Source organism: Rhopalosiphum padi, chromosome 2 (genome assembly GCF_020882245.1).
Source record: "Rhopalosiphum padi isolate XX-2018 chromosome 2, ASM2088224v1, whole genome shotgun sequence".
Lineage (NCBI taxonomy): Eukaryota > Metazoa > Arthropoda > Insecta > Hemiptera > Aphididae > Rhopalosiphum > Rhopalosiphum padi.
Genome location: NC_083598.1, coordinates 10,663,390 through 10,678,512, shown reverse-complemented (window position 1 = coordinate 10,678,512; position 15,123 = coordinate 10,663,390). Strand labels below are relative to the sequence as shown.

General features: G+C 30.5%; 1 protein-coding gene across 1 annotated transcript in view; it reads right to left on the bottom strand.

The window, feature by feature from the left end:
- LOC132923273 (putative inorganic phosphate cotransporter) overlaps window positions 1-11,262 on the bottom strand; it is a 74,332-nt gene extending 63,070 nt beyond the window's left edge. Inside the window, exon 1 of the mRNA XM_060987148.1 lies at window positions 10,551-11,262. Within this exon, the coding sequence (XP_060843131.1) occupies window positions 10,551-10,929 (379 nt within the window). The 5' untranslated portion in view covers window positions 10,930-11,262. The remainder of the gene's footprint in view (window positions 1-10,550) is intronic.
- Window positions 11,263-15,123: the final 3,861 nt, after the last annotated feature.

Here is a 15,123-nt window from a genome sequence, read left to right as displayed (position 1 = left end):
ATCTAAAACTTTATATTTATCACACATATACGCACTTAATAAAATATATAATATACTAAATAATTGAGGTATTTTGCATATATTATATATATATTACTAATAAAAGTTTTCGATATAATTTTAAAGTTTTTCAGTAATTGAATAATATAAAGTTAAAAATAAATATAATAAAATTATTAAAATGGCAATGCAACATACGTTTCTTAAATCAAATATCTGAATAAAAATATATATACAATACAAAATATAAGTTAAACCAAAAAAATGTAATAGTAAATAATAATTTAATTATAAAGCGAAAAATATTAGTCCAAATATACCAAATTCCAACGATAATATACAGGATAAATAAAGAAGTACATAAATTATGATATACATGAATTTAATTTAATTATGATTTTAATAAGCTGATGCATCAACGATGGGTTGTTGTATTACTGCCTGTAATGAATACGATTTCAATTAAAATTATATTTATTCGATCAGCCGTGCAGGTCTTTAACTATATATGCCATATCCCAAATGAAAATTATACAATAATAATATAATTTACGTATAGATGGTTCTATACAATTTCTGAAGTCCCGATTGAAATATAAAATAATATACATATATAATTACATATTGAATAAATATACATTTCAAAACAGTTTTTAATTCGAATCAGTATTTGAAAATATATTTAAAGAATAAATACATGCACCATCGTGAAAACTCATTATACGAATTGCAATTGAACAGTGTTAAAGTATAAATTATAAAATACATGTGATATTTGACACAAAAATACGTAGAAAGCGCATTTATATAATTTTTATTTACCCAATGTAAAATGATAGGCATATGTTGACATCCATATAAAATAAAAAAGTTTTAATTTTAAACCCTTAAATAAACATACAATATTGAATATATGTAACGATTATTGATATATTAATAGTGTAGAAAACGTACATATTGTATTATATATACATTCATATATACTTTGTTCAAATAAATCTTGCTTTGTTAAAAAAAAAAAAAACTATAAAGATTCACGAAATCCGCTATATTAATTTAAAACTATCAAAATCTAAAATTATGTTTACATTCTATAGTAACTTTAAGTTACGTTGGAATCTACATTAGAATTGGATATTAAAAGAAACAACACAATCGATTTTTTGTCTACTTCCCGTCTATGAATAATCATATGTTTTATATTATAATAATTGTTTATACAAGAACGTGAAATAAATGCTGTAAACAGTATCATGGTCTATACACAAAGTATTCTTCGAGAATTTAATAATTTTAAGTGGTAGAGAGACTAGAGTGCGGCAAACATACACATACACATCAAGAACTTTATTAAATAAAGAACCTACATTATCCCAAACCTTTAAATTTATTAATTTTCACGGACCTATACCATATAAGTACTATCTAAACACACATGAAATTGTTTTTTTTATCTTTCATAGCATATTGCATAATATTTTTTATCTCAGGTGTCATCATTAAACAGATATCATATAAGGTACCTTACTTTGGTTTTACAATCCAAGACTTAATATAATATATATATGATATAAATCATTTTTTCGAGTCAAAGTTTTAATAATACCTTTATATACTGACCTAGTTTATAACATTAAATTAAAACTTTAAGACTAGAAAAGCTGTGTAGGACAGCATAATGACTCTTTTATCCCTTTATTTTAACCCACATATAGGCACTGTTTATTATATTCCAGGTGTAAATTATAAGTATCTACTAATCTGCATCCGTTCAAAAATAAAGAAAAGAAAAAAACTAAAAACTTCTAAAAAAAAAATCCAATAATCTAATTACACAACTTGAATGTGTAACTGAGACAAGCTCGATTTATTTTTAAACATGACACCGGAATCACGGTCCTGATGAAATAATAATCCAACCGAAAACCCATTTAGTTTCTAAGAACCAAAAAGGTTGGGTTGAGCATTAATTTATTAAAAAAAAACATATTTTTTATGTATTATCAAAAGGGCTTTATCAACCTCTCTAAATTTACATAAAGGTTTCAATAGAATACAAATTAGTGTAAATTATGTCAAAACCGAGGTATTTCGTAGAATATAACTATATATATCTATGAATTTGGATTGGATATAAAATAATAATAAACCATATTATATATTATAAAGTTCTCAATGTTAATTATCGATAACAATTATAATTTATTACTTATATAAGTATGATTTTTAATAACAAGTGTAGCTAATAGAAGTATGTCTCCTAATAACCATATCAAATGATTAATTAACATATTATTATTTAATTACTTACATAAAATTGCGCAACATAAAATTGCCAGTAAATAATCGTTTAATAATGCGCAGTTAAGTATAAAATCAATGTGTTTGTAAAATATAAAAAAATTTAAAAATTCAACCCGCAAACAATTGAGCTATTTAAAGATATTTTAATCATATTCATATCGTGATTTTTTAGGTACCTAAAAAAATATAAACATACAATTTTTTTTTTTTAAATACAGATATTGGCACGGATGCGTAGGTACATATTATATTGGTGTGCATGACTGATAAATATTTGTTATTCCGTTTCGCTTATTCCATGTATATTATTATTATACAAAATACAATAAATAAGGGGAACCTAACTTATCGTACAGGTATATAATATTATATAATTTGTTCCATTTTTTTTTCTTAGAAATTCGCTATTCCTTCAACCAGAGCACTTTCGCGAATCTATAACGGATGAAACCACATACGAAATAATTAATCGCGCAGCTAGGCGGAAACACTCGAGGGCAATAATAATAATAAAAAAAAAATAAACAATAATAAAAAAATAAATACGTCTCCGGTACATTATATTGACTTTACAGGCACCTACTTATATATATATACATAATATTTATAATTTATATTGTATAAGATACACGCGTGTCTTCTCCTATCGCACGTGTTCGGCATTTTTGTAATAAACGTGATGCGTCTGTTGTTTAATCCCACAAATTCGCCGAACCGTAATTGCCGGTATACACAATTCACGTACATGTAGGTATACGTATATATACCCGGACCGCAATATAACTCGAGGCCTTGAATGAAAATTCGTTCGATTTATTGACCGTAATCGTACACGATTATATTGTTTGCCGCGCGGTCGTAAAACTATTCGCAACGTGTCGCAAGACTGCTGCAATCATATCATAATATACCTCTAATAAAGCGATATTATTTAAAGTTTAATATTATATAGGTGTATAGCGTGGACCGCCATAAGTCCGACCAGCGTCGGTCCCTTGGCTTTTTTCCACCATAATTTTATAATAAAAACATGAAAATGTTTCTTAAAATATTCATATTTTTTTTTTCAATATCACAACCCCATTTTGAAATTGTTGTGTTCACCTCGGAATCCGACGCAGGAAAATGATTAATCTCAATCATATATTCATATATAGCTGGGGAATTGCACTAATCAAAGATATTATCGCAATAAATATTAAATATATATTTTTGTATTATTTATTGCAAAAATTATTGCAATCAGGACGTAAAGAGTAATTTTTATAAAAATGAAAACCACACACAAACTCAAACACTGCCCCCCTCCTCATCACTATGCAAAACGAAATTTTCGGAGACCATACTGTTTTATACTCAATTCAGTGTCCCAGACAAACTTTCAACCTATTTCGACTATTGCTATTAGTATTTGAAAAAAACCTACTATAAATAATATTCCGAGTTCACTAGAGATATAATATTATATATCGAGTATTATGACATATTCTAAACTGAATGAAAGTACTTACGCAGCGATTGCAACTGGTAATGGTAAAATATTAAAATATAATATCGCGGTATACCTACGCAGGGATGAAAAAAAGGTTTATGGGATTTGTTTGGAATTCTTCAGGCTTTCTGGAGCGAAATTATTTAGTCACCGAGGAGTTTGAAATATTCAACGTTGCCTAACAACTGTCAGTTCTTTAACGTTGTTTTTTCCAGCGCATAACACAACGGATGCGGATGAATATTATACTGCGAAAGGTTATAATAATAATAACATACACGAATTCATTTGTTATATTGTTATTTTAATTTGTAACTGTAAACGTCGGAATGTAATCGTTATAAACGGAGGTAAATGTCTTTTGATGTGACCAAACCCTTTTTCAGCGAGCCAATGCAACTGTTGTAGCAGATTATTCCCCGGGCAGAAAAAAATAATAATAAAACCTATCCCACTACCACATCCACCAGTCTATTGTCGTAACCATCCCCCTGAATTGTTATCATGATGTTGAAGTCTCGGTGGTGTGCATTTGACCTATATACTCGTACACTTGAATAGTCGTCGCTGCCCGGGGTCAGTGGTAGGTACGCGAAATCAGCTGCAGCATAAGATTTGTAATACGTATATAAGCAGGGCACTACACAAGTAAACAACATTATCCCACTAGCCAATAATATAGTTTCCCAAGACAAACTCCTTTATTTCTCATTTAAAAAAGACGACTGGGAAAAAATAACACCGAGAAAAATCTGTTTATTAACTTTTTATAACGAAAAAACTTTTTCAAAAAGGATAACAAAGTAATGTCATTTTTTTAAATTTATTTTGTGCATCTTTTTATTTGCTCAAAACAAGTACCTACCAACAAAAATAACTACAAATATTTTTAATTTTACAGCGTATATTACCTACCGATATTAGGTTAGCATTTTTGATATTTAAATATATTTATTAATTGTATACAAACATTTTACCATAAAGGTGCCTAATAATATAATTAGAAAAATAATAAAATACATCACATGACACATATACAGAAATATCACACTATTTATCATAAGCAATATACAATATATCAGAAAATAATACTCAATTAGAAAACAATATATATCATTTACACTTGAGCCTAGATAATTTAGGAAGAAGACATCACTTTTTTATTATTATAGTATGTATACATTATTAAAGAACATTATCTTTTGTCAGGAGCTATTATGTCTTGTAACAATCCATATCTATTCAATATCTATCACATTCATGCCCTTTCATATAATTTTATGTACTTTTAACACCCCATTAAATATTATTTTTTTAGAATGTAATAAATTAATTTCGTTTAATTTTTTCAAACCAGATAGTCCATCAGTTCTAAGTATATCAAACTATTTATAATGAAAAATTAACTATAGTTTTCTTTCTTTAAACGTTAATATAATTAGATGAAAGTTCTTCATTCCATAGTGTATCTTTCTAATGTTAATTTATATTAATTATTACTGTATTCTAAAATACTGTACTTAAGCATCTGGCGTTAACTTAATAAATAAATAGAATAATAGTCCAGAGTCACGAATTTCATTGTCAACTTTACTAATATTTATATAAATATTGAAATCTCATAAACAAAATATGAATAAACCCGTGACCTTCAAAATGTGAAAACCTATAGTTATATTCAAATTTATAATTGAAATGTATTTTATTTCATGATAAATACTTTTATTATTAGTAAAGTTTTTAAGCATTTATTATATCAGAAATGGTTTTTACTTTTTTATACCATTATATTTTCACGAGAGCGTGACAGTATGTAATTTTAATAAAATATTTAGTTAATAAATCATATAGGTACCTACCAAAATGTTTTAATTAGATTCTGAACAATTTTAATCAAAATTATTATAATAAATAATAATAAATTCAAATGGGTGCATACATTTGTTTATATAATTTATTGGAGTTTTTTGATATTTCAACAATTAGTCATTTACTTTTAAATATTTTCCTCGACAAAATTATTTATGAATCTTATTATCTTAATATAAATAGAACAAGATTTAAATCAACAAAATTGATAAGTGCCTAATTTATTAGTCATGTTGTTATTAGTAAATGTTGTTCTCAACAAAATAATAGGTAATAGAATAAGATACATGTCAACAAAAATTAATAATTAAGTAACAAATCACATTAGAAAAAAATATTATTTCTGATTATTACAATAATCATTGTTATATCAAATTACAACATCTTAGAAAATCATGTAAAAACTAGATGAAGATAAAATATGAACTAATTTGTAATTAAATAAAATAAAAAATTATTAATTTATCTTTAAAACCTTAATTAAATCTTGAAAGCTGAAATTTGCTATGTGTAAAATTTAATTATTTATTATACGTGTAGGAAAAAGTCATAATACTTAAATTAAATATTTAAATTTGATAAAAATCCATATTTTTTTATATTAAGTACCTACCTGAATTATAATTTATACAAAATATTTATATTTTTAAATTGTATTTATAATTTCCATAGTACATGCTAGTACGATTGAGTCTTGATTCATTTTTTAACAATTATTACCCAAATATTTAAAATTATAACAAAATTTAAAAAATATATTGGCTGTATTAAAATTAAACACATTCAATCGAACAGTTAGACTGTAAACATGGTTGATTCTGGTAGGAACTTTGAGAATCTCTGGTATAGAAGGGCAATATCACATATTCAACCCAGGAAATCACATTAGGTTATTCACTTGTGTCTCAACAACATATTCATATGAACAAAGATTTTCTAGTCCACTAATAGAAAAAAACCAGAGAAATCACTTGGATGCAAGTGATGGCATGCGTTTAACAATGAGTAATAATATCCATCTTAGAATTTAAAAACTGGTTAAGAAAAGTCAACCTCAAAAATCACATTAAACAATTATAAAATAATGAAAACATAACATAATAATATTAATAAATTTAAATAATTTAAATAATTAACTGTCAACGTAAAGTTATAACAATAAACATCCTTTTTCAATTTTCTTTTTGTGTATCCTTGTTAATTAGTAAAAAAGTCTCTTTAGATTTGCTAAAATGTAAGTAGTCCATGACTATCAAAAGTTCACCGAGTGGTCCGTGGCGGTAATAATATTAGGAAACATTGTTCTAACACGGTGATGATAATTATATTTATATTCAACTATTATTTTATATTTATATTAAACAAAAAATAACTATATTACTAGAAAATTAACTAAAAGCTAATGAAATTATACGGTAATATAATTTATAATACTCGTAATATTCTACTCATCATATTAAGTAGATAATTGTACAGTGCTTCTTAAATCTGCCAGTGTCTTTCGTAAAAAAAAGATAAATTATTATAAACTTTACTTGAAATATATTAATTACTTAGTAGTACTTACTATACTTACTTATTCCAAGTTGCATAAAAAAATGTATTAATTTAATGGTCCGCTAAAATTTAATGGACCATTGGTGGGCCACTAAAGCATATTTAAGGAACAAGTGGCTCACTATTGATAATCAAACGTTTAGTAGTGATTCTTTATGCAACCATGCATTTATTTTTAATATTAATTAATTATTTTATTTCTAAGTTAAAATTTGTAAATAATAAAGTTTAAAATCAAAAAAAATAGACAAGTGGGTACTGTTTTAGATACATTAGATGTCAGGTGGGTCACTATTACAGGTATATTAAATTTTAATTCAATGATACATCATTGAATATAAAAACAATACGGGGGGAATTCTAAATTCCACCAGAACACCGGTTAGATAAAAAGGTAATGAAAAGGTCTAATGTAAACTCCCCCAGTTTTAATTTCTTAGCTGTAACGGGTACCTCCTTCATTAAATACGTTGACATCTGTTGCGATGACATACGTCAAAATTACTAAAGTTGATATTGGTTTAACATAACATACCTACATATTTTATGATTATTACGATTATTTATTATGTTCGACATAATGCATATTATAATTTATATTATTGATTTGTTCAGACAATTATTATTTTTATTTTTAAGTTTTGTATAATATTTTTTGGCCTACTAAACATAAATTATTATTTAATTGTGGATAATTATTATTTTTTATTATATTAAATCAAATTTATAGTACTACAAGGTTAGTAATTTTATATTTTTAGCTAACTTTTTATTTTTAATTGGTATATATATTTTAGTATATTACGCCTAACTTTTTTTTAATATGGACGGTTATAAAAATTATGATTTTTTTTTAATAAAATATGATAAAGGTATTCATTTTATATTGTTACCTGATTTTCTTTTCTGGTGGAGTTTACATGAACTCAATTTTACTTGCTTTTTTTTCTGGCGGAATTTACGCTAAAAAAGGTTCTAGTGGTGGTTTACATGAGCCCGCTGAGCGGAAATGATCTCTCAGCCTATATCACTAAGGATATTACGTGATATATATTTTTTTAATATAACTATTATGCCATTTATTTTACTTTTAGTTTTAAAGTGGGTTGATAACATTTTTCTTGAATAATTTAGTATTTAATTATTATAAAAATATACATTTATACCAAATTATATCAATTTTATATAAGAATTCCCGTTTTTCCTAACAATTTTTTTTTGTTAGTTATTCTTGATTATAAAAAAAAAAAGTGCTTGGCATTTTTATTTTAATATTTCCAAAATACAAACTAAATCCAATTCATCAACCAAAACCATACACATTATTGAAAATCGAAGCATTTTATGGTCATTATCGTTGTTTGGATTATAAAAATCGTACGGAAACATTGTTACAGTCATTTATTTAAAACGAATACGCGAATATATGTTTCAGTAAATTTAATTAATTGATTTGTATTGTTAAAAAGATATAGGTTATTTTGAACTTGAACGATTATATTCGTTTATATCATTGGATAATATACTGCCCAAATAACTAATACAGTAAACAATAACTCCCAAAATATACCTACTGCTTATAATAAATAAAAATACGGTAGTATTGTCATTATTGTTGCAAATGCGGCGAAAACCCCGAGACAACAATTAAAAAAATAAATAAATGTTTGCACTAAAACTCTGCGAGATTGACAACTAACACAACTCAAAGATTGACCTCAAAATGTTTTTAAGTGTTTGCAGAGAATTCCAAGACTATTGTGCAGTATAACGTCCCCGCACGGTAGGTCAGGACGCGGTCGGAATAATAATATAACAGTGAGCTCCTCGTGTGTGCGCGCGCGCGTGTATTCGACCACAGTAAGTCACACTCTCAAGTTTGACTGTCGAGTGAAAAACATTAATGGAAATTTCCACGAAAGATTGAAAGATTTATCGTCACGATTCGCGCGTAGGTACATTATTCCAACATTTCAATTGAAAAACGCGATTATTTTGTTTACGATGACCAACGTTCGTCGTCGATGTTTTCACCGTTACGAGTGTTACGACAAAACTCGACGCATCCGTAAATAGCGTATATACAACGCGATACAACAATGGTCGATAGATAATAATAATATTATACGCCGAGCAAATGGATCCGTTCTAAATGTATCGGCCGTGTTCTAGGTCATGATCAGATAATAACCGCACGCACACGCATACACCATTAATCTTCATCTGATCGAAATAATACGTAGGTAATACAATAATAATAATAATAATATATTATTATTAATCAACTGCCGGTTATAGACGATCAGTATAACACACGCACACAGACCGCGTTGAATAATTTTACCGGCGAACGTACCGCGTGTATTGTACGTATATTATTATTCGGCTGTGGAATGCCATTCAAACGAAGATTACGGTTTCGTAATTTCTGATTTGTCATTTTGGAACGTTTATTATCGATAGTTTATAAATATCCGTGTAACGCGTAATTTGCGACGAGTATCCGCCTATTTTAAGCCCACGGACACGTCCATTCAGGTGTACAATACTGTTCCCGAAATACCGAAATACACAACTCTGCCGCGACACGCGACTGTACGATAGGAAATCGTCGTCGACGAGAAACAATAATCACCTAATTTTTCGTATTGCTCCATCCGATATTATTTTAATTATATATTATAATTCATAACGACATATTCTACTACGAGCTCGGGGATGGCACTGTCACAAATCAAACCTGTTTGTGCGTTATTATAATAATAATAATAATAATCATATTAAAATATATATAGTAGGTGGGAATCGTCGGCGACGGCGTTCGGCGGAATCGTCCAAACACTCTAAACGACCTAGATTTTTAGCCTGTCCAGTAGCAAAAGGTACAGCCTGGTAGCTGTAGGTGACCGACTGGCGTGCACGATAACTGGGTAAAGGCAGTCGCGTCCATTGGTGTGCGCCTGTTAGTAATATTATTTATCGTTTATATTATACGCCGTCGTGTCGTTAAAACGAGACGGGACGGAGCACCACCGGCTCGTCTCTTTATCGGCCTTCTATTTTAGTCGTTCTAACCTAAAATCCGCTGCGGTCTGCCGGCGAAATCCGACCGGTATCGTAGTAATGTTAATAATACGACTTGTAAAATAACGTGACGTGCAGCACTATATCATTATCGATCGTTATTATACCTGCCCAGTTCAGTGCACTTTCCGAGTGATATTTTTCCACAAATTATTACAGTCCGTCTACTATAAATACGTCTCTCGACTTAAACTCTTATCACTATTGCTAAGAACTACGACAATATATTATAATAACAACTGACCTCTGGGCGTCAACAGGTTGTCTTTGCTGGACATGCCGTTGTGGTCGTTGGCTGCGGCCGGCGTCCCGTAGCTCATCTCGAACTGGACGGGCGTCAGCGTGGACGGCGGCAGCTGGTGTCGGTCCGGCCCTGCGGACGCGTTCCGTCCACCGTTGGCGGTGGACGTCGTCGTCGTCGTCCCGCTGCGGCGGTCGCCGTCTTCGGCGGACGGGCGGAAGTACGCGACGTTGTCCGCGGCCGTGGTGGCGGTCGGTGGCGACATGTTGGTGGTGCTACGTTGGCCGTCGTCGGTCGTACAGCGATCCGGCGTGGCCGGCCGGCGGCGGTCGGTCGCGGCCTGGTCTTCTTCGGGTTCTACGCGCAGCGGCGGAGGCGTCATCGCGACAGCGTCGTCTGATGGCTGTGACGGTGCGAGTGCGACGCGGCGGCGGCGAGAGGACAGGCCGCGGACATCCGAACGACCAGCGATACGGCGGACGGCGGTCGGACCGTAATGGGAATATTTCTAGCCGGTATCGACTGCCGACGACCTGTTTGGGCGTGTGTGGTTTTGGCGGCGCGGGTTGCGATTTACCTCGCGATCGTGTCGGCGCGCGTATTTTATAGCGTTCGGGACGGCGACGCGATCGTGTGCCGGCGGTGCAGACGACGACTCGAACAGAACACGCGGACGAGAGATCCACACGATTGAGAGAGCCGTCCGGCGGTGGCGTGGTGCGAGTGCAATGTGCATACGCGCTCCCCCCTCCCCTCACCGCCCCACCACGTCCACACGACGCCCCGTCGCCTCGCCGCCTTCCCACCACGCGCGACGTAGTACGCCACACACTATGACTACTACTACTACTACTACTTACTATAATAACTCTACACTATACTGCCGCCTGTTCATATAATAATAACGTACACACTACTTAATACTTATATTATACTTACTGCTACTACTTTTGATGTGACATTTTTTTTTTTCTATCCTTTATCGCCGAGTAAGTATGTGGTTTTCAAGGTCTGCGCCGCGGGGCGATTCTTCGAACATGACCACCCCCGACCGCCCGCACGCGACAAGTGCACTCGATGCGCCACCGCTTTTTTTTTCCACCACCGAGAAATGCGGCGAAACGTATTTTTTTTATTATTATTGTATCATCGAATGCGATTAACCGTGTTCACGGCTATAATACGGGTGCATCACGTTACACACGACTATTTACCGTCCTCTGTTGGTACAATAATAATTCGGTTTCATCTGCGGCCGTCGTGGGTAATATTGAATTATTGATGGTTTCTTGTATTCTTAATTTTTTTTTTCGTCCCGATATTTAGAAGAATACATTATTTAGCCGGTAGTCGTGTTACGAAATGCCTAGACGTTCTATCGAATTTCTAGCTGAAGGTTAGGCAAATAGTGAGGCTTAGTTATTATGAATAACAGGTTTTGAATTAGGCGATCGATCGTTGAGTAGGTAACCAGGAGGCAGACAGCTAGGTAGGTATGTTTTGTATTTTTATCATATACAATATTTTTCTTAAATAATTGTGCCTATTCCAAATATATAATAATGTCTTACAATGACATGATTTTTTTTTAAATTTTATTGTACAATTAATGTAAATATATTTAATTTTTTTTTTTTCAGACAGTCATTGCTATTTTCTATCTACATCCATCAGCTATAACGTTGTTTATGACATAATTATTAATGGACATTTAGTAAATTGCTTACGTCTTCTAAATTACGATATAATATATTACATTTATTTACCTATTTATAAAGAATTGTTATACTCCAATACACTCACTGGCCACAACACATTATATCGACAATAATATTATACCTATAATATGTGGAGTATATACCTACTGTTATATTTTATTGTGTATACAAGTTGATAATAATAATGCATGGGCTACCTGCTGCCCGAATCGTACAAACACAATCGGTCGCCTTTGGGTTTCCAATCACCACCCCCGCGTGCGGTCGCCGCCGCATTTCTTTCCGAATTCTTTACCCGCATCGTATTGCGCCGCATTTTTTTACAGCTACCCATACACACAACGCATTAGTTTGTGCGTGTGTATAATATAATCTGTATATACTATATTGTATTGTAACGATGTACTCGTATTATGGGACATGGGTATTCGGGACATTCCGTAAGGCAATCGCGCGCTAAGCGACCTGCCAGACGATACCACACAGTATACAATAATATTATATACATAATATAATATACCTATATATTAATTCGCCCGAACCCGGCTAAAAACGTAACAATAATATCACAACGACGGTTCTGTGTGATTTTCATGTTTCTGAAACTGAAATAATCTATACAATTGCGCAAAGATTTCATTTCGATAAAGATAATTAGAAACCAGCAGTCGCGTATAAAGTTTTGTGGTTTTAACGAACTTCGAAACGAAATATTGTCACAACAATTAATATGGCGTTCAAATAATACTCGTTACTCACTGCGTATGCGTCTCTACAAGCATTAGCAGGGTTTGATAAAAACGTAATTAAAAAAAAACCTATGTTTCAAATGTTTTTTTATTTTGTTTTGCAAGTGGATATGCTTAAAATGTATTTTACGTAATTATATCCATTTTAAACATGTTTCATGTCTCAAATGAACTTACCTAAAAAAAGCAATTTTTTAATTTAACTTTTACTTTTGATGTAATAGTTTTAATTTAATCAATAAGCCAGTTCATATTATGTACCTACGTAATACGTACGAGTCATAATAATATAACATTAATATAATATGTAACATTTAATGTAGTAGGTAATTATGACGGATTCATTATACATCTGTACTTACTAACTTGCTATTATGTGCATATATATTAAGTTCAGTGATAACTTACTGCTCAAGGTCAAAATTCAAAATATACAGTTAATATTTTTAATTTTCTAATAAAAGCCACGGACTTTATTTTTTATATGATATTATAACCATTGTTTAAAAGATTCAATTAACAGGTTACAATTATATTAATATGAATTGTTTCAAGTCACTATATATTTTTACTTATACCTATTTTTTGTTAAATGTGTATGACGTCTTATAGCTGGGGTCATTTTATACATTTGTGCGACACGGAAAACGTTACCATAACCTCATGGACCACCTGTAGCCTGTAGGTAGTTCATGTAAATTAGTTAATATCTATAAGACATAGACATATTATAATACATGTCCGATATGCCTTCATGCAGTGGAGAATGGAGATACTCGTTTTTTTAGTATACCTACTGATGATAACCCTATCTAATCTTCCTAATTTAATATTTCGATATAAACTAATATCAATGCTATTACAGAATTATAGGAGAAAATTCGCAGAAGCGCAGTACAGAATTACTCATGTCACAGACAACAAGGTATAATCGGAACCATTTAACAATTAGATCCTTCAGCAGGCACGTGACATAGTGTAATGTTTTGTAATTACTAATAATAAGTAATAACTAATAACAATTTAATTGTAATGTAATAGTATGGATAAGCAAATGATGTGTGCACCGACTTAAATCTAATCAAGACTGCAATCATACCATGTTGTTTGTATTATTGCATTGCCATTTACCTTTAAAATAAAAGTATATTCTTTCAACTTTATAATACTATGTACGCTATAAGCTTTATGAGGTGAAATCAGATATCGCAAGATAAACTGATAACCAATAAATATATATGAATAAATTAATGTAATTGAGTTTAAGCGTTGGTCTATAGACTATCACGCATAGAAATCTATGGTTAAATAGTCAAACACCAACGAGTGTCGAATTAGTACACATTTGCACGTCATTTTTGCGCTGAGGCTATACAAAGTATCTTAAATTTTCAAATCTCACATTTCATCAAACATAAACGTAAGCTGTAATTTTCTTATAAAATTAGATACAAAAAAATTATTAACGTATAAATTTAGCATTTACTAAAAATAAAAATAAAAGTATTTTTATTGTTTAAAACATCTTTATAGAAACTATTGTTTTGTTTGTTTTGTATTAAAGTAGGTACAAGGTTTTTTTTATCATCCTGTGTGTTTAAAACATATTTTAAATGTCTAATTAAAACAAAATGTTTTAAACATAAGCGTATACAGCTGAAAAAAACTCACGGAAAAAAAAATTAACCAAAAAAAAAACCTCAAACTTATTTTAATGTTTGATTTTATAGTTGTAATTCAGTATAAATTAAGACAATTTAAAATAAAAACCTTTGTTAACAAATCTAGATTTTTTTATCAAAATATGTAACTTTGTTTTAATTTTTTTTTAACGTATGCTCGTGCACGTATTCCCAAAAAAATGTTCGACTATGTAAGTACACAGCAATATATTAATTAAGTTAACTTAATGTATTTCAAAATATAAAATATAAAAATTTGGTAGTATGCACTTAGAAATATTTTTGACTATTTGACATTTGATGTTCCAAAAATGTGTATGTTCATTTTTTTTCCTTTTAAATTTATTTTATATTTAATATTATTTTAATAAAAAAAATGTTGAATAAAATTTAAATTAAATAGGATGACAATATATGGTAAGTACGA